We start from the raw sequence: 24269 nt of genomic DNA on the forward strand, positions 1-24269 counted from the left end.
CTTTATACCCCAAACATCCTCTCTAACCTCCTCCCTAAGTCAGGCTTCACCCCATTTCCTCCATCAGCTCTGGAGGGCAGCCCCTTGCCCGAATCTTGTTGACCATCTCATGCCCCAGTGAATCCAAGATGCTTTTCTCTGGGACTTCTACAGCGGGCTTCGGGGGCCTGGGCAGGGGGCCTACCTCGCAGTGGTAACACTCCACATGGTAGTCTCTGTCCATGGACACGACACGGATGGTCTCATCTGAGCCCTGGAGCGAAGGAAAGCAGAACAAAAGGCCAGTTGAGGGGCCCACAGGGCTCCACATGCTGTGGGGGTTGGGGGGGATTCTGAGGTAACAAGTAGGCGGCCTTAGGAGAGGAGCATAAATGAGCCGTGGCTATAACACTGGTAGGAAAAAGGACACAGTCAGCTGATGAGAGGAAGTGGGAGGGACAGCAGTCCTACCTTCTGGAATGTCAGTCAACACTGAAAAGAACACCTGCATGGATGGTTATTTTTTAAAAATTAATAAAAGGCAAGCTTTCTGCTTATCTTCTAACCTCGGAGTTAATATCAGAGTTTGACCTGATTATAGGGTCAAGGTCACAAGAATGACACTGGCCTAGGGATGCCGGCTAGTGAGAAAGGAGCTTCTTGGTGAGGACACTGTTTCTCTCAGAGTTGAGATTTTAGAAGGGTCTTTTTTAAAGGCGGAAGGGTAGGACACAGATCTTGTAAAGCCCCCAGAAGCAGGTCTGAAAGAGCCTCTTACCTCAGGAGGAAGGATGGGAAGGCCACAGGCGGCACACTTGGGGGCCAACACCCTGCGGGAGAAGCAAAGGAGCCGTCAAAGGCCGCTGTGGCTTTTCTGGAGGCAAGGCCCCGAACGAGACTTGTGTGGAAGCCTGCACGGAGCCTGCCTCCCAGCCGGGGCTCTTCGAGTGAATCCCTCCAGCCCTCGTGTAAAGACGAGCGTGGCTCCCTCTCTGGGACATGCTTCAGTATTGCTTCGAGACTGTTCCCCAGGGTAACAAGCACATTTGGCCGCCTCTCGCTCTCCTGGGGGAGAGGCTGACCAGTCTGTTTACTCCTTCACGGTGCCTAGGAGTGGCCCAGGCAAACCAAGGGTGGTGGAGACCAGCACCGCTGAATAGGCGCCTTTTGAAGTTGGGTAAAGCTGGAGCCACAGGGCTTGGCGGCTAAAGCCTGAGGTGTAGCTAGGAATCTGATTATAGGGTTTTTGTTCTGTTTTTTCAGTAAACGTGATTCTTTAACCAGTTCCTGCCTGCAGGGGCATCAACTAACCTCCCAAGGCCCCTGCTATACCCCTCAGTGTTAAGCTTTGCCGGACTGTGGACTAAGGCACGAGCAGCCTGCAGCCACCTCAGCAGGTTTCCATCTTCGACTCTGCTGAGAGCAGCGTGGCTTACACGTGTGGCTCCCCTCGGCTCCCATCCCTCCTTACTTGTGGTAATCTCGGACGCAGTAGATCTTGTTCTCTGAGTCCACGGTGAAGGGCACGCCGTCCAAACACTCGTTACAGATGACACAGCGGAAACAGCCAGGGTGGTAGGACTTCCCCAGGGCCTGTAGGATCTAGGGGCACAAAGGAAGAGGCCAGGACTCAGCGGGGATTATGGGAAGGAAGGGATGGTAGAAGAGAAAAACACATCAGACCGAGGGACCATATGAGCAACCAACCACACGGGGCCCACTCATCCCAATTTCACTTGGACCAAGGTCAAGATGACAGGGCGGGAAAGGATCATCTAGTTAGATGTACAAACAGGAGGAAGCCAAACAGGATCCTTCTTCTGTACTTCATAAACCTCCAGGAGGGAATTTAGAGGGCCCCCTATCAAAAGACTTTTACAGTTCTTTGCAGGAACAATTCAAAGCAGGGCCACGAAAGCATCCATCCCAGATTTGGGAAGCAGCAAGTACATGGAAAGATTAAAGGAAATTCCACATGGAAATGGCAGAACTTGGAAAAAAACCTCTTAACTTCTGCCTCCCAGGTGCCCCTTCTAAGCAGCTTTGACTCTGCAGCCTGATAATCCAGAAACCGTGATTCGCCCCTGATTATCTCAAATCCGGTGTAAGCAAAGCCTCTTTGTTGTTGTTGTTGTTAAACACAATGAAGAGAAAGCCCCAGAAACCTTCCTCTCAGCATCATCCGATCTGGATATGATACCTGGAACTGTAAAAGGCCATCCTGAAACCAGGACAGAGCCCAGACGAGGAGGGGAGGAGCGAGAAGAGATGGCAGGAACACCCTTGGTGATGTCAGTGAGGAACCAGATTAACTCACCATGGAACTGCCTGCCTCCAAACCTCTTCTTAGGGCAGATAACACATTCTTCCTATTAAGTCAGTAGTTCTCAAAGCGTGGTCCCTGGACCTGCAGCAACAGCATCACCTGGGAGCTCATCAGAAACTCACACTCTCGGGCTTCACCTCAGATACAGTGAATCAGAAACTCAGGGGTGAGGCCCAGCAGTTGCTGTTTTCACAAAGTGGTTCCGGTGCAGGTTAAAGTTTGAGCACCACTGGTTTGAGTTAAAACGAGTCTGGATTTTTCTATAATTTGCAGTTGAAAGGATCTGTGCTGACTCAACAGGAGATTCATTTCTGTAGTTACCTACGCCACGAAACAACACAAACAACTGAGCTGTGGAATCAACACCAGCAAGCCTGCACCCAAGTATCCATCTGCAAGGAATGTACAGAATGGGCATCAGGATTCTGGAGTCGTGGCCACACAGAAAGCCTTCAAACAGGCAGAAGGAAAGGGACTCGGAACTGAGGAAACCCTTGTCAGTGCATTGTGAGACCTGTGAGAAAGACATGCCGTGTTCCGGCTCCTTCCAGCAACCTAGCGCTGCCTCCGAGGCCAATGCCACCCCTTGTGCGGGGCAGCCAAGGCATAAAGGGGGGAGTTTGTGCTATTCCAGCTTTCAAGCTTCCTCAATTCCCTCTGGGGTTTCACTAACCTTTGAGGACCCTATTAAGCTGCCAAATAGGAAGAATGACCGGTTGGGCTTCCAAAGTCCACTTGGCAATCTGGACCTTAGGATGTATTTTGACCTGTACTAATGCTGTCTTGGCAGAAGGAGATCCTTACATTAACTTAACCCACACTGTGCCAGAAGTGTGATAGGACAGATGCCATTTTGCTGCATTTTGACTAGCTGTAATTTTTTTTTGGAAGATTAGCCCTGAGCTAACATCTGTGCCTATCTTCCTCTACTTTATATGTGGGACGCCTACCACAGCATAGCTTGACAAGTGGTGTGTAGGTGCGTGCCAGGGATCCAAACCTGTGAACCCTGGGCCACCGAAGCAGAATGTGCGAACTTAACCGCTGTGCCACAGGGCTGGCCCCTGTAATTTTTCTTTATGTGGGAAAATGCCCAGTTCTAACTTTCAAGCCCAGAGTATCCTCCTTGATTAACAGAGCAGGGTACAGACAGACAATTCACACAAAGGGTTGGACAACTGGGGTTCTGCTGGAGAATAAAGGGCGATACCTGAAGGAATCTTCCTCTGCATTATTTCAATTCCTGGCAGCAGTTAAGGGTTCTGTTTTAAACTGGGGGTCTCTACTAGACAGACGTTCGCTAAAAGTTTTCAAGTCCTAGGGAAGACCTGTAAGAACCCAGGTTCAATCTCACGCTATCCCGTGTGCTAGAGATGGTCTCCAAAATACAACTCCTTCCGTTCCTGTACGCACAGCCTGATCCCCGCTTCAACAAGTGGAGAGTATTTCCCCTCCCGCTGAAGCAGGACTGGACTTGTGGCTGTCTTTAATCAATCAAATGAAGAAGAAATGATGTTCTGAGATTTCTGAGTCAAGCACATAAGACTGGCAGCTTCCGCCTCCTCTCCCTTGCTATAAAGAAGCCCAAGCTAGACTACTGACTAAGACTGTCAGCCACAGGGAGGGAGGCCTGGAGGGTGAGAGGTCATCTTGGCTGTCCAACTGTGCCATTAGCTGAGCACAGCTGAGTAAGACACCCCAGTCAATGTCACACAGAGCAGAAGAACTGCCCTGCTGAGCTCTAGCTGAATTCCTGACCCATGGAATCATGATAAATAATAAACCACTGTGGTCTTAAACCACTAAGTTTTGGGGTGGTTTGTCATGCACCATAGATAAATGAAATACCCTGAGGCCCAAAGGCGGCTTAGAACACCCAGAAATAAGAAGAGCGTATAGTCATGTTCATAAAGTTGGACACTGCTGACCTCATATGCAGTGAGTTTTTCAGAAGGACTCTAAAATAAAGGACAAATTCTTTTTTTTTTTTTGAAGATTGGCACCTAAGCTAACATCTGTTGCCAATCTTCTTTTTTTTTCCCCTTCTTCTCCCCAAAGTCCCCCAGTACATAGTTGTATATTCTAGTTGTAGGACCTTCTGGTTGTGCTATGTGGGACACTGCCTCAGCATGACTTGATGAGTGATGCCATGTCCGTGCCCAGGATCCGAACCAGCAAAATCCTGGTCTGCCGAAGTGAAGTGTGCAAACTTAACCACTCGGCCACAGGGTCGGCCCCTCAAGGACAAATTCTGCTAAAGTCTGGCAGGCACTTGGGGAAGGTCAGGCTGAGGGTGTGTGGCTCCTACCTGCCTGGACCCCATGGGAGGAATGGTGGAGGGCCATGTTCCCAGTGAGGCATGAGCTACTAGCGAGGACACAGCTCTCTTGGGCTAAGCTCAGCTGTGCTATGTCAGAGCCAGCCGACCGCAGGTTCTCTCAGGAACAGGGTCGGCTCTGATCCACTGTTGTTTTATACACATTAGCATAAAGCCAGCAGAAAGGAGTGTTTATGTCCATCAAAGACATGCCTAAGACTGTTCAAAGCAGCTTTATTCATAAATAGCCAAAAACTGGGAACCACTTAAATCCCCATCAGCAGAGAATGGATAAGCAAACTGCTATATCCATACAGCGAAATTCTACTTAGCAAGGAAAATAAATGAACTAGCAACACAGGCGACAACATGACGAATCTCAAAAACATTTTTCTAAGTGAGAAAAGACAGATCCACAGGAGTCTATACCGTGTGATTCCATTTATATGAAGTTCCGGGACCAGCAAAACGAATCTGGGGCAATAGAGGTCAGAATAGTGGGTACCTCTGTCGGAGGGGGGCACTGTCTGAGAGGAGCATGAGAAGGAAATTTCTAGGGTGTGGGATGGAGGAGACGTTCTCCATCTTGATCTGGGTGGTGGTTACGTAGGTATATGCATATGCAACAATTCATTCAGCTGTACACTTAAGATGTACACCCTTTACTCTGAGTCGTTTCTCAATAAAAAGGTAAAAGGAAAAAAAATCAATGATTAGCAATTTCCTTCTCCAGAATGGAATTAATGGGTCAGCTTAGCGAGAGATTTAATAAGTCTTTCCAACTAAAAGAATGAAATACAATCATTTTCTCTCACTAGTATATTAAAGAAATTCTATGGGGCCAATCTCCAATGGTGAACGATTTGATCCTGAGACAGAATAAAAACTCTGTATTCATTAACCTCCCCACCTTACTCTATAAGGAAGCCAGGCAGGAAGAACTGTCCCCACTGAGAGAGAAAGACACTGAGGCCCGAGACAAGCTTAGAGAGCCGGTGGCTGAGCGAGGGACAAAATGTATAAAACTTACTCCTTGCTCCACTGCCCCAAAACTCATCTTAGGACCAGACTGAGTGGGGCAGAACACGGGGAAAAACCACCGTGTTTACCTGACTTTCTGCACCCGACTCAAGGGAGCTGAGGTTTGTGCGGTGAAAACAGACTCCATTTGCCATCTCACCCGGGACACCACAAGGATCACAGAAAATCGGAGGGAGGCCAGTGTGATCCGGACAGCCCAGAGGAGAGAGCCACACGAGAAATACGACATTGCGTGGACCAGACGGTTAAGGATGCTAATACCAATAAAAGCCAACAACGTGTGTTCTACTAGAGCAGGCAAGCTGCGTTGCATAGGGTCTTCTTTTAATAAAGCCAGCTGTAGGCAAAAATCAAGGGAGGAAATAGCGCTCTCAATTATGAATTTCTTTTTTCTCTGAATGCTTCTCCCGCCCACCACACTATTGTCTTGGTCGGCTGACCCTACTCACCATGTCCATGATCAGATGTCCACAAAGAAAACACCTGTCCGCAGACTGCTGGAACCCAGAGTACTGCAGAGGAGAGAGCAGAGCAAGTCAGCCCCGGCGGGGCAGATGGATCCAGCCACCTCCCCGCCAGCCAAGAGGAGTTCAAGGCATTTCTCAGAAAGATGTGTCACTCTGTATAGGAATCTGTCATTTCCCCAAGGACAACACAGCTGTGTGATGAATGAAGGAATATCCTCTGTATTACAAACGCTAAGACCACTCGCCCTTACAACAGCTCCATCCAGGCACCCACAACACACCAGGTCCGTGTAAGAGGCTGTGCATGGAGACGCCTTCATCTCGAAATCAGCGGTTCTCAAGGAGGAGTTTCCTGGCACCCCCTGGGAACTTGTTAGAAATGCAAAGTCTTGGGCTCCACCCTACACCTACCAAACTGAAAACTCAGTGGGTGGGACCTGGCAACTGTTTTCACAAGCCCATCAGGAAGTCCGAGGGATGCTCATGTTTGAGACCACTGATCTCATCCTTAAAACAATTCTGCAAGGTATATACTATACCATTTCTCAGTGGAAGCAAAGAGAAGCTCAGAGAGGTTAAGTGAACTTCTCAAGGTCACACAGTCTATAAGAGGTAAGGATAGCATTCAAATTCAAGTCTGATTCTGGTTAAAAAGCCAATGGCTTTTATAGTTAGCTTTGAGAAACTCCATAAATCTGATCTTCCTTACCTTACCAAAACACACACACACAGCTGGAGTCTTGAAAGAGATGAAGAACTCACCTCAGAAAATACACTAGATACTATGCACTGGAAGATACTAGAAGCTTAGATATTGCAAACACTTAATGGGGGAAAATGTAACGGAAAGGAAGGAAGGGAAAAAGAAAAAGGGAAACTTTCTGCCACTCTACACCAGGTAATGTAGTGGAGGTTTCTGCTGCCGGGGCCTCCTCCCCATTCTAGGGGTAACAGACATCCCACACCCACCTTAGGGTCCCCAGTGATTCCCGGGGCTGACCCCATGCTGTGTCCCAAGGGGGGCACTGATGCAGACCTGGCCAATCAGAGCCTCGTGTTCCTCCAGCACCAATGATTTTGCCCGAGGACGGGCACGTGACCCAGTGAGAACCGGTGAGACTGCAGGAGAATGACAGGCACTCAGGCCTTCTGACTTGAAACAGAGAATGTCAACTCTGGAGTACTGCCACCATGTGGCCCTCAGGAGGCCTGAGACAAGCCAACAGGCAAGAGCTGGGGCCACAGACTGAAGAGAAAATGACTCAGGGCGCAGTGCTGGAATGCGTTTCCTTTTTACTAAGCCAGGTTGGGCTTGCTGGTGTGCTACTGGCAAACACGAGCCATAATGAATCAACCCTCACATTCACAAAGCTGGGCCTGAGCCATGTCGGGGTCTCAGCTCCTGATCCCTGAATGCAGGGTCGGTTCAGCTACACTCACCAAGCAGCACTGTGCTTGGTGATGCGCTAGGATCTGAAGATGTAAAGGGGAAGGGGCGCATTCCTGCCTCCCCAGGAGCTTACGGTCAAGTAGGGGAAAGACTTGTAAAGGGACGCGATGCAGGGCGCTCACTGCTCCACCAGGGCAACCCTGGCCAGCACAGACGGGGATGCTCCACTGTAGGGGCAGGGGGACAGGCAGGCTGTCGAAGCTGCCGGGGCAAAGGAAGGGTGAAGACGTTCCAAGCAGGGGAAATGGCACAAGCAGAGGCATGAAGGTATGAGGCTGTGCGGCGTGCAGAGAAGGGCAAGCAGCAGAGTAAGCGAGACACGAGGCCAGGGAGCAGGAAGCTCCGGACCGCAGAGCTTCTGCCCATGCTCGAACCCTGGAGACATGGGGCCTAGGCAGGCCGCTTGCTACCACACACACAGAGTGGAGGAGGCCCTTAGGCTAGGTGGGCTGAGCCACGGTGGCTGTGAGCTAAGCAGGCCCAGGGAGGACACAGTGGCACAGGGCTCAATGTTAGCCTCATTCTGGGAGAGACGAGAAGGAGGAGGGGTCGAGGACGACCCTGGGAGACTGTTCTCAGAGATAAGGAGCCAGGCAAGGTGATGTTTCAGCTTCAGACAAGTGAAGTGTGAAGGGACAGCCCAGGGGACTGTCCAGTGGGCAGTGAGATGTCAGCAGCTGGCCTCAGGGGTATTGCTGGGGCCGGAGCTCAGATCTGGGGGTCAGTGGCACACGGATGGACTTTCGACATGTGGAGAGGCTGCAGTCACATGGAGAGCAGGCGGGATGAGAAGAGGAGGGCCCCATCCCAGTGCAGAGGTTCAGGGATGTGGAGTAGGCAGAAATGGGCAAAACAACAAGAGGACAGGCCAAGCGACCCCAAAGTCCCTTCAAAGCACAGAGCTCTGCAGTTTGTCATTTGCCTCGGGAACATGGGCCACCCCAGCCATCTACAGAAGGGAAGTCAGACCTCTTTCTCCATCAGTGCAGCTTTCCAACGGCGCTGGGCATCATGGGGAGAACCCAGCCCTTCTGCCCAGCCCGGACCCTCCACATGCTCCCCACTGACTTTGGTCAGGACGGGGCGGGGGACCCTTGGGTGACAAACTCACCAGGAAGTCTTCCTCACAGAACACTTTGCCATTGACAAAATAAAAGGCTTTTCCTCTCAGCTTCCGGCCTAAGGAGGAAACACAAGGGCAGGGTAGAAAGAAAATGTTAATATGCAGTGAAGAGAGGGAGAAAAGAAAGGAAAAATCTTTTAAAGCAGAAATAAACATGCAGAAAATGCCAGCTGTCGATAACCATTTCTGGTTACTGCAGCCACTGTGGCCCTTGGCAATGGGCGGGCAGAAGGCAAAACACAGGGTGCTCTGGTGGGTGCTCCTTGGCAGGAAGACCCAGGGCTGACCTGGGAATCATCCTGCATCCACTTCTCGCGCTTCCTCTCTGCTGAGAAAGAAGCCAGCGAGACATGTGGTGACAGGACGGCAGGGGCACACACAAGTGGGGGTACCGGGCAACAGTCTCTGGTGAAGCTGCTGTTTCCCACAGCCATTTAAGACCATCACCTTTGAAATGTTCACCCAAGGACACTGGTGACAACCTATCAGAAAAATCCTATAAGCTGGTCAACTCTTATTTTCCTCATTTTCATGTCTTTTTTCATCTAAACTACTGAAAACATACATTGTTGGAAAGATGATTTTTCCTGTTTTCCCTTGATCTAAATGGGATGGGCAGGAAAGAAAAAAATTCAAAACACTCTGCCTCCTTCAAGACGTAACTTTAGTTTCCATAGAGGTAGGACACTGACAAGAATAACATACTTTGTCAACTGCTTTGATCTCTTATGACAAAACACAGTGGGGCCATGTGTTTAAGGTAAGCGGGAGCATCATTACCACAGACCCCGGAGACTCAGCGCTTCCCAGATCTGAGAGCATTTGCAGGGCCAGGCACAAAACATATGTGACAGACTCCGTGGGAGTTTCGAAAACTGAATGAATTCTAAACACTAGTGGAATCAAACCCCTTGGGGCTAGGGTCCACAGGAAACCAAAATCACCAACATCGCAAACATTAACAGTGCACAAGACACACAGAAACCCCCTCAGCAAACACTGCGTGCCCTCAGCCTGTGACTTCCCAAAGCAGGCAAAGAGCACAGGGCGACGGAGAAGAAACTGGCGATGCAGATGTGTTGGAGCTCAGAAAGGGATCTGAAAGCATTGATGCAGAGGAAAAGCCACAAAAGGGGAAGTAAATTTAACTTCAAAAAGCAAAAACCTCCAGATGGATTAAAGACCCCAGCGTGAAAAACAAACGCTATTATAAGAAAATACACACAGCTGTCTTTGACATTGGCATGGAAAAGGATTTCTTAGGTAAGACATCAAAAGCACATCTTATAATGGTAAAGACGTAACTAGGACATCAAAAATCTAAACTTCTGTACAACATAAAATAACAAACACAAAGTTTAAAAGACAAAATCGTTGAAAAGCCAAACTGCTCAACAGCAAGGAGGAAGGAGGGTCAGAGGCCGGCGGACGTGAGGCCACGTGGGGAGAACACGGGGAGGAGCAGAGAGGAGTGCACCTCTGGCCATGGGCTGCAGACATGGAGGCTGAGGTGTGGAAAGGAGGGGCTGACCACCACTGTCCTGCCTCTGTGCCCCACCCATCAGCAAGGCCCCCCTCCTGGCCTGGTCAGACCCTTCTTTGTGTGGTGTTAGTTGCTGCCAGATTCGCTGTCATCGCAATGTCTCCCCAGCCCTCGGATTGGTTCCTACAGAACTTTTTAATACTCTGAGTATATGTTACATTCCTTGAGGATGTAACTGCAATTTCAACTCGGCTTCATACTAGGAGGGCTTGGCAATGGTCTAAATGGGGGACATGAATGCTAAGTTGAAGAAATAAAAGGAAAGGTGAACCAGGGATCAGAAGATGGCTACAACACATAAAACAAGGTACCAGTATCTAAAACATACAAAGAACACCAACAATTGTAGGAAAAAGACAAGTAATCCAGGGGAAAAAATGAGCCAAGAATAGGAAGGGAAGGTGCAGAGAAGAGAAAACCTGTTAAACTCTAGGCAATAACCATTCAAAAAGATGTTCAATCCCACCAGCAATCCAGATCTGCAAATTAAAACCACAATGAGATGCTATCTCATTCCCAGATGGGCAAAACTCATGGAGCCTGACACCCAACCCGTGTCCTGGTGCAGGTGTGGGACAAGAGGAACCCTTTCACACTGCTGGTGGGACTGTCGATTGGCACGACCACTTTGGGAAGAATTTTTCAAGAGCCCATAAAGCTGAAAATTCACATTACTCACAACGCACTCCCAGAGATGCCCCTTGAGAAGAGACCTCCCAACGCACAGAGGGAGGTGCACATACAGATGCTCCCTGCAGCACTGAAATGAACCTAGAAACCTAGACGCATCTGCAATCTTCACCAATAGAAAAAAATTGATCAGTACACTGAGGAAGAATGTGGACTATACTTAATAGATGTGATACTATACAGCAACCAAAATGAATGAACTAGATCTGAACATATTATGAACCGAACTAAACATACTCGTGCAAATAAGGAAAATAGCTCAAGGATGCATTAATATGAGAGAGAGTACATATGTAAGTTAAAGCAAGCACACATACACACACACAAACTAGTACTATTTACTGTTTATTGATACTTGTATATGCGGTAGTAGTATAAAAGCTGGGACTGGAAGGATCCAGACACTCAATTCATGAGAGCAGCTGCCCTGGGAAGGGGGAAAATGACACAAGCAGGGGAACCAAGATGACTCCAATTTATCTGTAATAGTCTACTTCCCTTATTAAAAATAAACCAAAATGACAACATATAAATGTTTGTGCATTCTGGGTGGCAGGTAAATAAGGATTATTTCCTAAGTAGTTTCTTGTAGTTTTGTTGTTTTTTTTTTTTAAGATTGGCACCTAAGCTAATATCTGTTGCCAATTGGTTTTTTTCCTTCTTCTTCTTCTCCCGAAAGCCCCCCAGTACATAGTTGTACATTGTAGTTGTAGGTCCTTCTGGTTGTGCTCTGTGGGACGCCATCTCAGCATGGCTTGATGAGCTGTGCTAGGTCCATGCCCAGGATTCGAACCGGTGATACCCTGGGCCACCAAAGCAGAGCGTGAACTTAACCACTCAGCCATGGGGCCGGCCTCTCTCATGATTTTTTTTCACATTGCAAATTAAAAGAACATACCATGCTTTGTCTATCCAACTGGCAAAGGGCAGAAGGAATAGCACTCAGTAACAACACCGACAGACAGACACGCTCCACCCTGCAGGGACAGTAGACACTAAAACAAGCTTTTAAGAGAAAACTTGATATTAAATATCAACAGAATTTCGGGCCCGGCTCCGTGGCCAAGTAGTTAAGTTCGCGTGCTCCACTGCGGCGGCCCAGGGTTTGGATCCTGGGCGCGGACATGGCACCGTTCATCAGGCCACGTTGAGGCTGTGTCCCATATCCCACAACTAGAACGACCTGCAACTAAGATATACAACTGTGTACGGGGTGGGGGTTGGGGTGATAAAGCAGAAAAAAAAAAAAGGATTGGCAACAGTTGTTAGTCCAGGTGCCAATCTTTAAGAAAAAAAAAAAAATCAACAGAATTTAGAAAGTTCAGATTACTTTAACCCAAAATCCCACTGCAGAAATTTATCCTAGGGAAATAATCAGAGTCAGACTGTTGGAAGGATTTTCATCTCAGCGTCATTTATAATACCTTACAAAAAATAAGCATCAACCAAAGGTCTAATTCTTACCAAATAAGTTATGGCATATGTACTATTATGCAGCCACAAAAAAGACTGAATGTAGGAAATTGATGATTTTTGATTAGTTTTTTTCCTACAATGACTATATTATTTTTATAGCCTGAAACAAATTTTAAGGAGAGAGGGAGTATTAAAGTATGCTAGAAGGCAACAAGTCTTTAGCTCTCCAAACCTTCTCTCCCATCCCTCCTTCAAAGTTAGTTACCCTCTCTTCTAGAAGGGTCCCATTCTAGAATCTTGACAAGCATTTCCTGATTCTGCTACACTACGGTAACAAGAATGAGTGCCTACAGCTGCATGATTTTAGGGTTCACTAACAGAACCCCCTGGCAGCACGGAAGTTAATTTTAATTACTTTACTTCTAACTTTCCCCTCTATAAAAAGATTCCAGAGGACTCAAAGGTTTAGAAAGGAGGAGGAGAACCAACTGAGCATCCTTGCCACCTGCTGTCCCCACCACGCACCAGGGTGAGAGCTGATCTGCCACCTCCAGTCCCTCCCCAGCAGCCAAGGTGACAAGGACACAGACAGCCCACCCTAGCAGGAGCTGCCCAGCCATAAAGGGAAGCAATCCCCACATAGTCTGACCGCAAATGAAGCCCAGGTCCAGCCCTGTCTGTGGAGCTCCCTTTGCGGTTCCCTTCTGGGATTTCCCACAGGGGTGAACCGGGCTCTGATGAGAGGAAAGGAGGCGAGGCTGCAGCTGCTGACGAGGCCACTAGAGGGAGCAAGGAGGCCGTCTCGACCCAGCACAGGACTTCCTAGAGAGAGATGAAGCTTCTGACCCCATGCGTGGGGAACGCCTAGCTCTGGATCCTGGAATGGGGTCCAGGGAGTTCTAAGGAATCTGAGTGGGAATTAATTTTTTGTTCTCATCTCTGTTCCAAAAATCATAGAGGAAGATCACTAAACATGCCAACGCATTGAACTGTTAGTATTCCAACAAACACAAATAAAGCAAGAGTTTTTCACTTAAGATATCAACCAAGATTTTTTAAATGATCACATTCGTTTGTGATTGCTGTCACTGCATAATTCTGTAAGCTACTGACAAGAGTGCAAAATGATAAACTCTCCCTAGAGAGGAAACTTGAAAATGTTTCTCTCTGATTTACCGGGGTTGTCTGAGACTTAGCTGAGGGAAAGAATAAGAAATGCGAATAAATGTTTACTCAGACCCAAACTGACAGCCTCAGAGAAATGGTCACATAAACACAGTACATCTCAATGATGAAATATTATGGAGCCATTTAAAATGCCATGCAAGCGTTTTAGTGATATTGGAAAATGTTTATACTATCGAAGGATATTCAAAATACATTAGTAAGTGAAAAAAGCAAGCTAGATAACTATTTATAGCACAATTCCATTTCAGCAACTTATACACATAGACACACACACCACTGACATGAAAAAAAACCTAGAAGACTGCACACTAAAACTAACAGTGGTAGCACTGGTAGATACTATTACACGGAAATTTCACTTTCTATTTTATAAATTTCTTTTTTCAATTTATCTAGTATTATATAGCACTGACAGGTTGTATTAAAGCAAAATTTCACTTAGTACTTTATACATTTCAATACTTAAAAAATTTTTTCTAGTACAAGGTACACTGGAAGATGGTGTTAGAGAGAAATGTCGCCTTTTGCTTCACACATTTCTTTTTTTTTTTTTTGAGGAAGATTAGCCCTGAACTAACTGCTGCCAATCCTCCTCTTTTTGCTGAGGAAGACTGGCCCTGAGCTAACATCCGTGCCCATCTTCCTCCACTTTATATGTGGGACGCCTACCACAGCATGGCTTGCCAAGCGATGCCATGTCCGCACCCGGGATCCAAAATGGCAAACCCCAAGCCACCGAGAAGCAGAACGTGCGAACTTAACCGCTGTGCCATGGGGAATTCTAATTCCTAGAATTATATATTTATAATCTGAAAAATAATACTTTCTTTTTAATTTTTAAAAGAAAATCTTTATGTAATAATGTGAAAAGTTAAAAAGTAAGATCTAAAAATTGTGTATCTCAACTACACAAAGAAGGAATTCAAAGAAAAAGGACTGGAAAGGAAATCTGGCCAAGAGTGACAGTGCCTCTGAGTAGAGAGACACCGTAGCTGCATGATTGGGGGGGAGGGGGGGGGGGGTGGGGGGGCCTCGTTCACTAGTTGCTTGCTTTTTTATACCTTCCTACACGTCCCCAAACTTTATTTATTTATATCGCAGTAACACTGGTTTATAACATTATATAAATTTCAGGTGTACATCATTATATTTCGATGTCTGTGTTGATTACATTGTGTTCACTACCTAAAGACTAATTACAATCCATCCCCAAACTTTTAATAAGGGGTAGGTGTTACTTTGATCATCATTTGAAAAACTGCCCAGCTGGCCAGACAAATCCTCTTGCTGCCAGGAGCTCCGAGAGCTGAGGAGCCCCATGTCCAGACCCCAGAGGCCAGGGGAGGGGCTCAGAGGCTGCATCTGCATTTCCTTTATTCAAAAAAAAAAAAAAAAATTGAGGACTCTCCCGCAGCCCTGAGAAGGTGAGGCCTTAGTCTGGTCTGAAGGCCTCAAACTCCAGTTTTCACTAAAGTTTTACAAGACCACCTGAGTTTTCAAACTGGATCTCACATCCAAATCTATTAGTTTGTGTTTTGTCAGAGTGAGAGAAAAAAACTAACATGTGTAGACTGCCTTTTAAGTTTCAAGTACTGTATTTAGAATTTTCATGTATTAAAAAGGTTTTAAAGATGTTCAAAAAACACCCCTGTTATTGCATCATTAGCCCCCCTTCCTGCCCCTGCGCTGCCACATGCTTCTTCAAGAGACGTCCAAAACTCACTCCCCATCACCTGCTCTAGGCTCAGCGAGCGTGGAAAGCGTTCGCCCAAGAAACAGGCAGAAATAAACCCATCGCAGGCCAACACCGTGGAGCAGTGCAAGGACGCGGGAATTGACTGCTCTTGGAAATCACTAGGAATGACACCTGGGGGGGCTCCCAACTCTTTCGGTTTCCTTCTCTCTCCATAAAAACACAATACTTAGAGGTTAAACATTATCATCTCCATTTCATAAATTTTGAGGCTCCAAGAGGCTTGCCCAGGCAGTAAGTGGGCAGGCTGGGAACCCAGGGGTGTCTGCTCTGAAGTGAAGGCTCGTTGCATTCTGCCATGAGCCCGCCCGCACCTCTGAATGCTCATGGAATCCTGTTTCTCTCTCCCTCCCAGGGAACAGAAAAGGGAATTTCCATGTTTTAAAGTGTTTTCTGTGTCTTGGGCACTGTACCTACATCGTATATCCTTAACCATCTAGACAATTCTGCAAAAGTCCCTGATAATGGCGCCCACGTGGATATAACTTGATTTGTGAGTAACGCCCATCTCCAGCGCAGGCACTCTGAGGGAGGCGAGGCCAGGCAGAAACGGCAAGCAACCTCGCCTTGAGAAGCAGAGAGGCAGAGAAAGTACTCTCCAGGCTGGATCACTCCACATCCGGCCACCGAAACAGACACCAACTAACCTGGAAATTCCTGGAATCACTGCCTGCCGCTGTCCTGCAAATTCCAATCAAGCGCAGGACCCAGAACCCTCCTCCTTGACATCGAAGCCAGAGCAGCCAAGCGCCACTAGGTGGCGCCAAACCACAGCCAGGACCAGGACAGGTCGGAACAGCACGCGGCCCTCTGAGAACTCCAGGCTGGCTAGCAGAGGAGGTCAGCTCGGGTCATTTCATTAATCCCGCAATAATGTTACCTCGCATTTTGGGCAGTTTAACTCCACTTATCACATTATAGAGTTTTACTGAATCTTCATTTTTCAGATAGAGAAACAAAAGCTAAAGAGATCAGGCAAAATTGCCCATGTGGCTAAAACTAATTGGCAGAAGAGTTGCACCAGGTCTCGCTGGTGCAAAGTCAACACTCTCCCCACCACACTACACCATCACTTTGTCCCAAAAGGACTCTCTCTCAGACTGGGGAAGGAGGTGGATTTCTTGGCCTTCCCAATCAAACCTCTTCCCCACACTATTCCCTTGAGTGGGGACGAATTTCACTGTCCTCACTCACTCCCGATGGTGGCACATACTTGGAGCCAGCTGTGCTGTGCCAGAGCTCATGTAGACAGAAAACAAGATGGAATGGTCAAGGGGCGAACACCAAAACATTACACCAGCGGTTCTCAAACTGTAGCACGTTTCAGAACCATCTGGCAGGTTTGTTAAAACACAGATTGCCGGGCCCCATCCTCAGATTCTGATTTAGTATGTCTGGGAAGAGCCTGAGAATTTGCCTTTCTAATAAGTTCTCAGCTGACGCTGACTGTGCTGGTTGCAGGGACCACACCCTGAGAACCACTGGGTGAGGCTGTGCCTCAGGCTTGCCTCTGCACCAGCACTTCCCCCTGACGAGATTCATCTTGGTCAAAACAGAAGTGCTAAGACCTACACCACCCGTGAACAGTCAGCATCCAACAGAGAGCTGCTGAGGGGAAAGCGCGTCACCACTACATCTTTACAATTCTAGTGGCAGAATCATACTGCTTCCCGCAGAGGAATTCCCTGCACCAGAAACAGCTAGTGATATGCACACTAAAAATATACCAAATGGATCTTCCAGAACTTTAGAATATAGTAGTTGAACTGCTCTTTCTTTTCTGATCACAATAGCTTATAAAAGATTGATTAATAAATACACAGACTCATCAAGAATCCACTCCAAAAAGCCTCTTCCCATAGCTGCAGTGAATGAATATTTTATATTTGCCTTTGGGGCACCTTCAGTTGAAAAGAGAAAAATACGGCTGAAGCCAGTATAGCCGGTAAGGAAACAGCAGTTGAGCGTGTCACAAAGAGAGGTCAGCCCCTGAATGTGACAAATAACACTAAACTTGCAAATCTCCCCATTCTCCCTGCCTCTAGAAAGAGAAACAACTTACCTATTCTGGAAAAGTAAAGGGCCCTTAGCTGTAAGACTTTACCACAGATTTCAGTTTCCGAAATACCTCCCTAAAAAGTAAAAATGCAAGGTTTTCCTGACAATGAGCAGAGTCTCTGAGAAAAGTAAGAACGAGCAATTGTTCAGATTGTGTTTTTATTATAACACCCCAATTGGTAACTCCTGCCTGAGTGTCCACAGTGGCTACTGGCCATACGTGGCTATTCATACGTAAACTTGAATTGATTAAAATAAAGTAACAAAAATTCAGTTCAAGTACTTGAACAAGTACATTTCAAGTCCCTGAGGACCACTTGTGGCCAGGGCAGCTGTGGAACATCTGCATCATTGCACAAGGTTCTACCTTATCTACTTCTTCAAACAGCTTTTTCCAGAATAGGTTAACTCTTAAAAGGTATTGCTAATAACAAAGCAACAGAAGGAAACCAACCAAATTGGTTCAGCTCAAATGAAAGAGATCAACCTTGATTCCACAGGCTCATCCAGCCGCCACGGGCTGAGGAACCGAGGCAGAAGAGGAGAGAGGGAAACGCCCAGGGTGGGCTCCTTGCCTTTGCCACTTCCCAGAAATGAGAGGCTGGCTGGTTACCCAAGCCCCTGGGTTCCCTGCTGGAGGCTGAGGTGGAGAGGACAAAACTTGGGATCTTGGTGGGGAACCAGCACATGGAGGGCTCATCCTAAGTATGTGGCGTAAGTTACTGTGGCCAGGATTCAAGGACCCTCTGTCTCCTCAAGTGAAACCTACCTGAGCCCAAAGCCACATCCAGCTACATCTCCCTCTCTGTCCAAACCCTCCAGGTCACTCCTGCCCTCTCAGTTTACCAGTGGTAACGGGCCAGGTTTGTGGGGTTTTTGTCTTTAATTTCCATCTGTCAGACTTATTTTCCTGTAAAGAACAATAATGTGGAAAAATGAAACATAAAATCCAAGCCCCAAATGACTCAGTTGAATTGTTATAAAAGCTTCTAAACGTTCTCAGTTTCCGTGCTCCTCTCCTTGCGAGGACCACACTCTGAGCAGCACTGCGCCACACGCCCATTCACTTCTCACTGGCCACCCCCAAGTCTTCTTTTTCCTACAGTTTTACAAATCCATTCTCTTTTCATTTTCCTTTCCCACTACTCCAGACCATTATCATCTGGATCAGAAAAGAGAACGCCACACAGGGAAAAAAAAATCCTGCAGATCTGCAGTGGGTCTCTGCTGAGTACGCAGCAGAGCAGGGATCAGCACAGGCGTGTGAAGCAACTACCCACGGCCAGGGGTGAGAGAGAACAGCGCTTGTGTTCACAAGGGCAGAGACAGTGCCTATTCCCGCCAGCCTGACTGGGAAAAGTCACAGTCCTTGGGGTCCTGAGTTAAACACTCAGGAAGGTCTTGCCCTGGGGGTGCAGAATAATTTGCCCTAGACTGAGCTCTGCATCAAACTCACCAAACAAATCATAAAAGCCAGACTAGAAAGGAACATTGTTTTCAAATAACTTATCTGCATTCCAGAACAAAGCTCAAGAAGATTTAAAAGAACACAAAAACATCCAGGACTCAACAAGGTAAAATTCTCAATGTGCAGCATTCAGTCAAAGATTACCAGGCACGCAAAGAGGCAGGCAAACACGAACCATAACAGGCAGAATAGTCAGTCTACGGAAATGAACCCAGATCTGACAGATAATAGAATCAGTAGGGAAGGACGTTACAGGTTATTGTTACTATTCCATATGTCCAAAAAGTTAAACAGCAACATGCAATATATTTTAAAAGGCCCAAACTGAACTGCTAGGAATGAAAATTAAAATATCTGAGAGGACAAATCCATTGGACGGGATTAGATGACACATCGCAGGAGGAAAGATTGGTGAATTTAAAGGCAGAGCAATAGAAACTATCCAAAATGAAACAGAGAGGGAAAGAATCTGAAAGATGAAAACAGCATAACTGAGTTGTGGGGCAATTTCAAGATGGTTAATAAAGGAGTGACTAGAGGCTTTGAAGGAGAGGGAGAAAAATTTGAAGAAATAACGGCCAAACCCATTCCAGATTTGATGAAGACTATAAACTCAAAGATCTAAGCAGCTCAACAAACCCCAAGCACAAGAAACACGAAAAGTACACCAAGGGACATCATAATCAAATTTCCCAAAATCAGCGATAAAGAGAAAGTCTTAAAACCAGCCACAGAAAAAAGATATTGTGGACAGAGAAACAAAGATAAAGATGACATCGGACTTCTGATAGAAAACAATGGAACAACATCTTTAAAGAAGTGAAAGAAAAAACTATCAACCTAGAATTCTATAACCCAGCAAAAAATATCCTTTAAAACCAAAAGTGAAATAAAGATGAATTCAGACATACAAAAAGCCAAAAGAATTCATCACCAGCAGATGTGCACTACAAAAAAAAAAATTTAAGGAAGTCCTTTAAGCAGAATGCAAATAGTATCAGGTGAAAATCTGGATCTAAACAAAGGAATGAAGAGGATCGGAAATAGTAACTGCATGGATAAATACAATTTTTTTTATTAATTAAATCTCTTTAAAAGATAATTGACTAGAGTAATGGAATAAAAGTGAGAGACCAAAAACAAATCCTTCATTTAGGGTCAATTAATGTGAGTATATTACCTTTGTGACGTATAAGGTACTAAAAATAATAAACTTCACTGATCATTTCTTATGAATAAGTGAACTCTGGTTTAGGAACTAGACACTTTACCCGTACTGTCCAATATAGCAGCCACTAGCCATATGTGGCTATTTAATTTTAAACTTTAATTAAAATAAAATAATAGTTTCAATTCCTCAGTCACACTAGCAACCTTTCAAGTGCCCAAAAGTCACACATGGCCGTGGTTGCCATACTGGTCTGTGAGACTCGAGAGTTCAGGAAAGCATCCGGAGAGCTGGAGGCCAAACAGAGGTAAAGAGGGGTGGGTGGCGCGGCCAGCTGCAGGGCCACAGACAAGTTCCCAGCTGGCTGCATCAGGGCCCCTGGATACTCCTCGTGCAGGCGCATGCCTGGGCCTTGGCTCCACAGATTTCAGGAATCACGCACAGGTGGAGCCACGGGTCTGCATCGTAACGGGCACCTCATGACCGTGCATGATGCACAGTAAAGGGAGAGGACTACAGATGCAGGGGCAAGAACATACACCACGGAGCCACATGCTCCTGAGTTAGGACCCCAGCCCCCATCACGCACCAGCTGTGTGACCACTCTGAGACCACACTTCCTCTTGTGTAAATGAGGGTGGTTGGGAGGTAAATGAGGGGGCGTGAGGACAGAGCAAATACTCCACAAACAGTGGCTCGTATTACAACCTGTGTCAGAGGCAAAGAAGCACCAATGGAAATGGCGGGTGCAATAGAAATTGTCAGTGAGGGGAGACAAGAGAGAAGAAGTAAGGAGGGAAAGGAAAGAGAAGGAAGATGAAAGAGCCAGTATCAGTCAGGGGTCTCACAAGGGAACAGAACCGACAGGGGGTGTGTGTGTACAGAAAAAGGGAGACTTAGTATAAGGAATTGGCTCACGTGACTATGGAGGCTGACAAGTCCCAAGAGGTGCAGTCTGCAACCTGGGGACCCAGGAAGAGCTGATGGTACAGTTTCAGTCTAAAGGCAGGAAAACAATGATGTCCCTGCGAAGGTAGTCAGGCAGGAGGAAATTCCTTTACATCCCAGACAGTCAGCTTTTTTGTTCTACTCAGGCCTTCAACTGATTGAGTGAGGACCACCCACACTAGGGAGAGGAATCTGCTTTACTCAGTCCACGAACTGCTACTCCCATCTAGAAACACCCTTGCAGACACACCCAGAATAATGTTTGACCAAACATCTGGGCACCCATGGCCTAGTCAAGTTGACACATGCGATTAACCATCACAGGGCCAGAGTTGGGGACAAACATTTAGAGAGAAAAGAAGAGATGCTCTTAGCCAAGACAAGAGTGCCAAGGAGACCCAGGCAGTGTCTATGATGCCAGAATAAAGTTCAGACCCCCATGTAAGATCCTACTCCCTAAATCCAGGACTCTGGCTCTGAGATGAGGCACACGGTACATCTTCAAGCTAATTAGGGTGTCGTGCCCCCTGGCGTATCAGAGCACTCTCCATTCTCCTCTTAGAATTGAGGAGACAGATAACACACTGGGTACCACCAAATCTCTCACCTTGGTCTGGGATTACTGAGGGAAAAGGGAGCAGATTTCCACCCAAACTTTTACGCATGTACAATCTCAGGTTCTTGGAATGTAGATGTGGCAATTAATGGTATAGGTTACACTGGAGTTACCCTCTACACTAGAGCTCAAAAATCCCAGACTCTATCAATGTCACAGGCACGAAGAGTCTGACCTTCTCCCACAGTCAGGGACTTCATGGCCTCTGATAGGATCAACAAAGTCGGATCTGGGAAACCAAGTCGGGTCCAAATTCCGGTGCACCCAGCAGAACTGGGTTTGCTAGAGATGGACACAGTCCCTTTGATCACACACCAAGTACAAGTCGCCCCTCTGCTCTCTTCCAACCCACACAGCCCTTTGCCTGGCTCATGTATTTTGGTTGTTTCCGGATTTCTCTCTCACCCACTGATCTCCTTTCTATCTGCCCACTCTTCCTTTCTCACATTCTTGATCTTCAGCTTTTTCCTTAGATCCAGCTGACTCATTCAACTCAAACACAAATGCTGAAGATGACAAGTAATACTGGGACAATCAACGGCTCAGAAATTCAGGGATCAAAGGCCTTAGGAAGGAACAGATCTCTAATCCAAGTTCTGGATCCACTTCTCTCCTGTGGGTGCGTCCCGCTACTGAGTCCCGCCTCCCCTATTCCAAGCACAGGCCTCACAACTCGAGAGGATCCGAAAACCCAACCTTTGTTATCACCCAGCCCCAAGGCAGCGGCCGAGATCCACGAACAGAGCAGCTTCCTTTCTTTAGCACATTCTAAGCAAACGTAATTTAATGTAGTGGCTGACAGCAAGGCCTGTGGGTCCCCACGGTCCTGGGTTCAAGCACTGACAGCTCTACTTAACCACAACGACCACCCACAGACAAACAACACTCTCCAAGCCACTGTCTGCTCTGTAAAATGAAGGTGGTAGCGATGCCAGGAGAACCCAGTGAGCCACCGGGGGTGGAGGTGAGGGGTGGCCGACAGTAAGCTGGAAGGTTCACCTACAAATGACTTACGAATGTTGCGAGGACTGCTTTAAGGAAGCAGGCCTGTTGTGGATTAAAGGAAGACCTCCCTAGCTCAGGCTCAACTATTTCAGCATCGGAGCGTTTTCAAAGGCTGGGCTGGCGAGGCAGTTTACAACGTCAGTGAAAAGGGTGACCCAGCTTCCAGAGGCAGTGCTTAGACTTGGTGAGAAAAACAGAAGAGCTGACCAGAACCCTCCTGTACTTCAGACGTGAAACTACTGGTCAGTGAATCTCCGGTCCCTGATCTATTCATTAAGATCCTCTGTTCCACAACACTGGACTTGGTTGTGGCTGTTTTATTTACCTGAATTAATGAAATGGCACTTTTTTTTAGTGTTCTCTATGGAAGCTTCTCACTAACTCAGACAGACTTCCCCCTGGCTGGGTCTACACGTGTGAGAGTTCACTATAAAACGCAATCTTGAAGAGGCACGGATGTTTGGGTTTCGGAAGGTGCGATGAGCAAAGGTGTATATTCTTAGTTTTGCTGTGTTTTCTTCCCTAAGGTTTCGCATCCCCACCCAGGAACACAAGCACTAGGTGACAACAACACTCAAGTCACCTGTTCTGACTTGCACATCCCAGCTCTGTCCCGAGTGGACCCCACCTGGCCCTCAGTGCCTTCCTCTGAGCTCAGGCCTGCACTGCACACTCTCCCCATTGGCCTCAGACTGGCTGCCTCCCGACCCCCGCCCCCAGGACCTGGGCACCCCCATGGCCTACGGGCCCCCAGAGAGGAGAGCACAGGGAATCCCCTCAGCTAACCTATCACTTCCCAACTCACACAGCTGAAAAATAACAGAAGCCAAGAACATGGCAAACGGGTTTCACTCCAGGACAGAATTTGTTTCGTCTTTACAAAATGAACAAAATCTTACTTTCTGGACCTGAAACTGCCTGGAGTGAGGACACAGAGCCTTGCCTTCTTTCTCCCTCATGGTCTATTCTGGAAGATGCCAAGGAGAACTCCACTTGACCCCACAAGCCCAGCACACTTTTTCTTCCTTTTCATTCTGCCTCTCTCAAGTCACAGATGGGCGCCAGCTTCTCCTCAGACAGGCCACTTGACATAGTGTTTGTGGCCAGTGGCCAATGTCATGCCTGCCCTCTCCATTGACCCTCCCTCCCACTCTACGGTGTGCCAATGGCTTCTTGAGAGTGTCCAATGGGAGGCACGGCCACCTCGGGTGGGCAGAGCCTGCAGGGGGAGAAAGGAGACCCAGAGAACACATCTCCATGGCAACCCAACACACTCGCTGCCTGAAAGGAGGGAACTTTAATAAACCACGTAAACACCCACACGCCGCACGCTGAAGGCGTACTTCTGGGAACCAACACCAAGGAAACAATTCAGCAGAGGGAAAAAAAGACGCAAGCACAAAGACATTCGCTGGGGCTCTGTGTAATAACTGGGAAACCCAAAACGAGCTAAATGCCATGAAACTATGACACAACTCAGACGATCACTAAGTAACTGTGAAAATGATTATTACAAAGACTGCAGGACGTGGATGAATTCCTGACAGGTTAAATCAGAAAAGATACAACATTGTTTATAGCTATGATCACAACTCTAAAAAGTATGTATAACTTTGGAGAAAACCTAGAAGGGAAACCGTGCTAGCAAAATACCTGTGCTAGAGTAACATGACAGATTTCTGCCTTTAAAATTCTTTGTGATTGTCGTGTTGT

At 47.1% G+C, this 24269-nt stretch overlaps 1 protein-coding gene across 1 annotated transcript in view; it reads right to left on the minus strand.

Moving 5' to 3' along the window:
- LIMD1 (LIM domain containing 1) overlaps nt 1-24269 on the minus strand; it is a 66074-nt gene that overhangs the window by 4961 nt on the left and 36844 nt on the right. Inside the window, exons 3-7 of the mRNA XM_046666356.1 lie at nt 8692-8759; nt 6113-6175; nt 1451-1581; nt 758-809; nt 185-253 (exon numbers count right to left, since the gene is read on the minus strand). Of these exons, the coding sequence (XP_046522312.1) occupies nt 185-253; nt 758-809; nt 1451-1581; nt 6113-6175; nt 8692-8759 (383 nt within the window). The remainder of the gene's footprint in view (nt 1-184; nt 254-757; nt 810-1450; nt 1582-6112; nt 6176-8691; nt 8760-24269) is intronic.

This window comes from Equus quagga, chromosome 1 (assembly GCF_021613505.1).
Source record: "Equus quagga isolate Etosha38 chromosome 1, UCLA_HA_Equagga_1.0, whole genome shotgun sequence".
NCBI classification, from domain to species: Eukaryota; Metazoa; Chordata; class Mammalia; order Perissodactyla; family Equidae; genus Equus; species Equus quagga.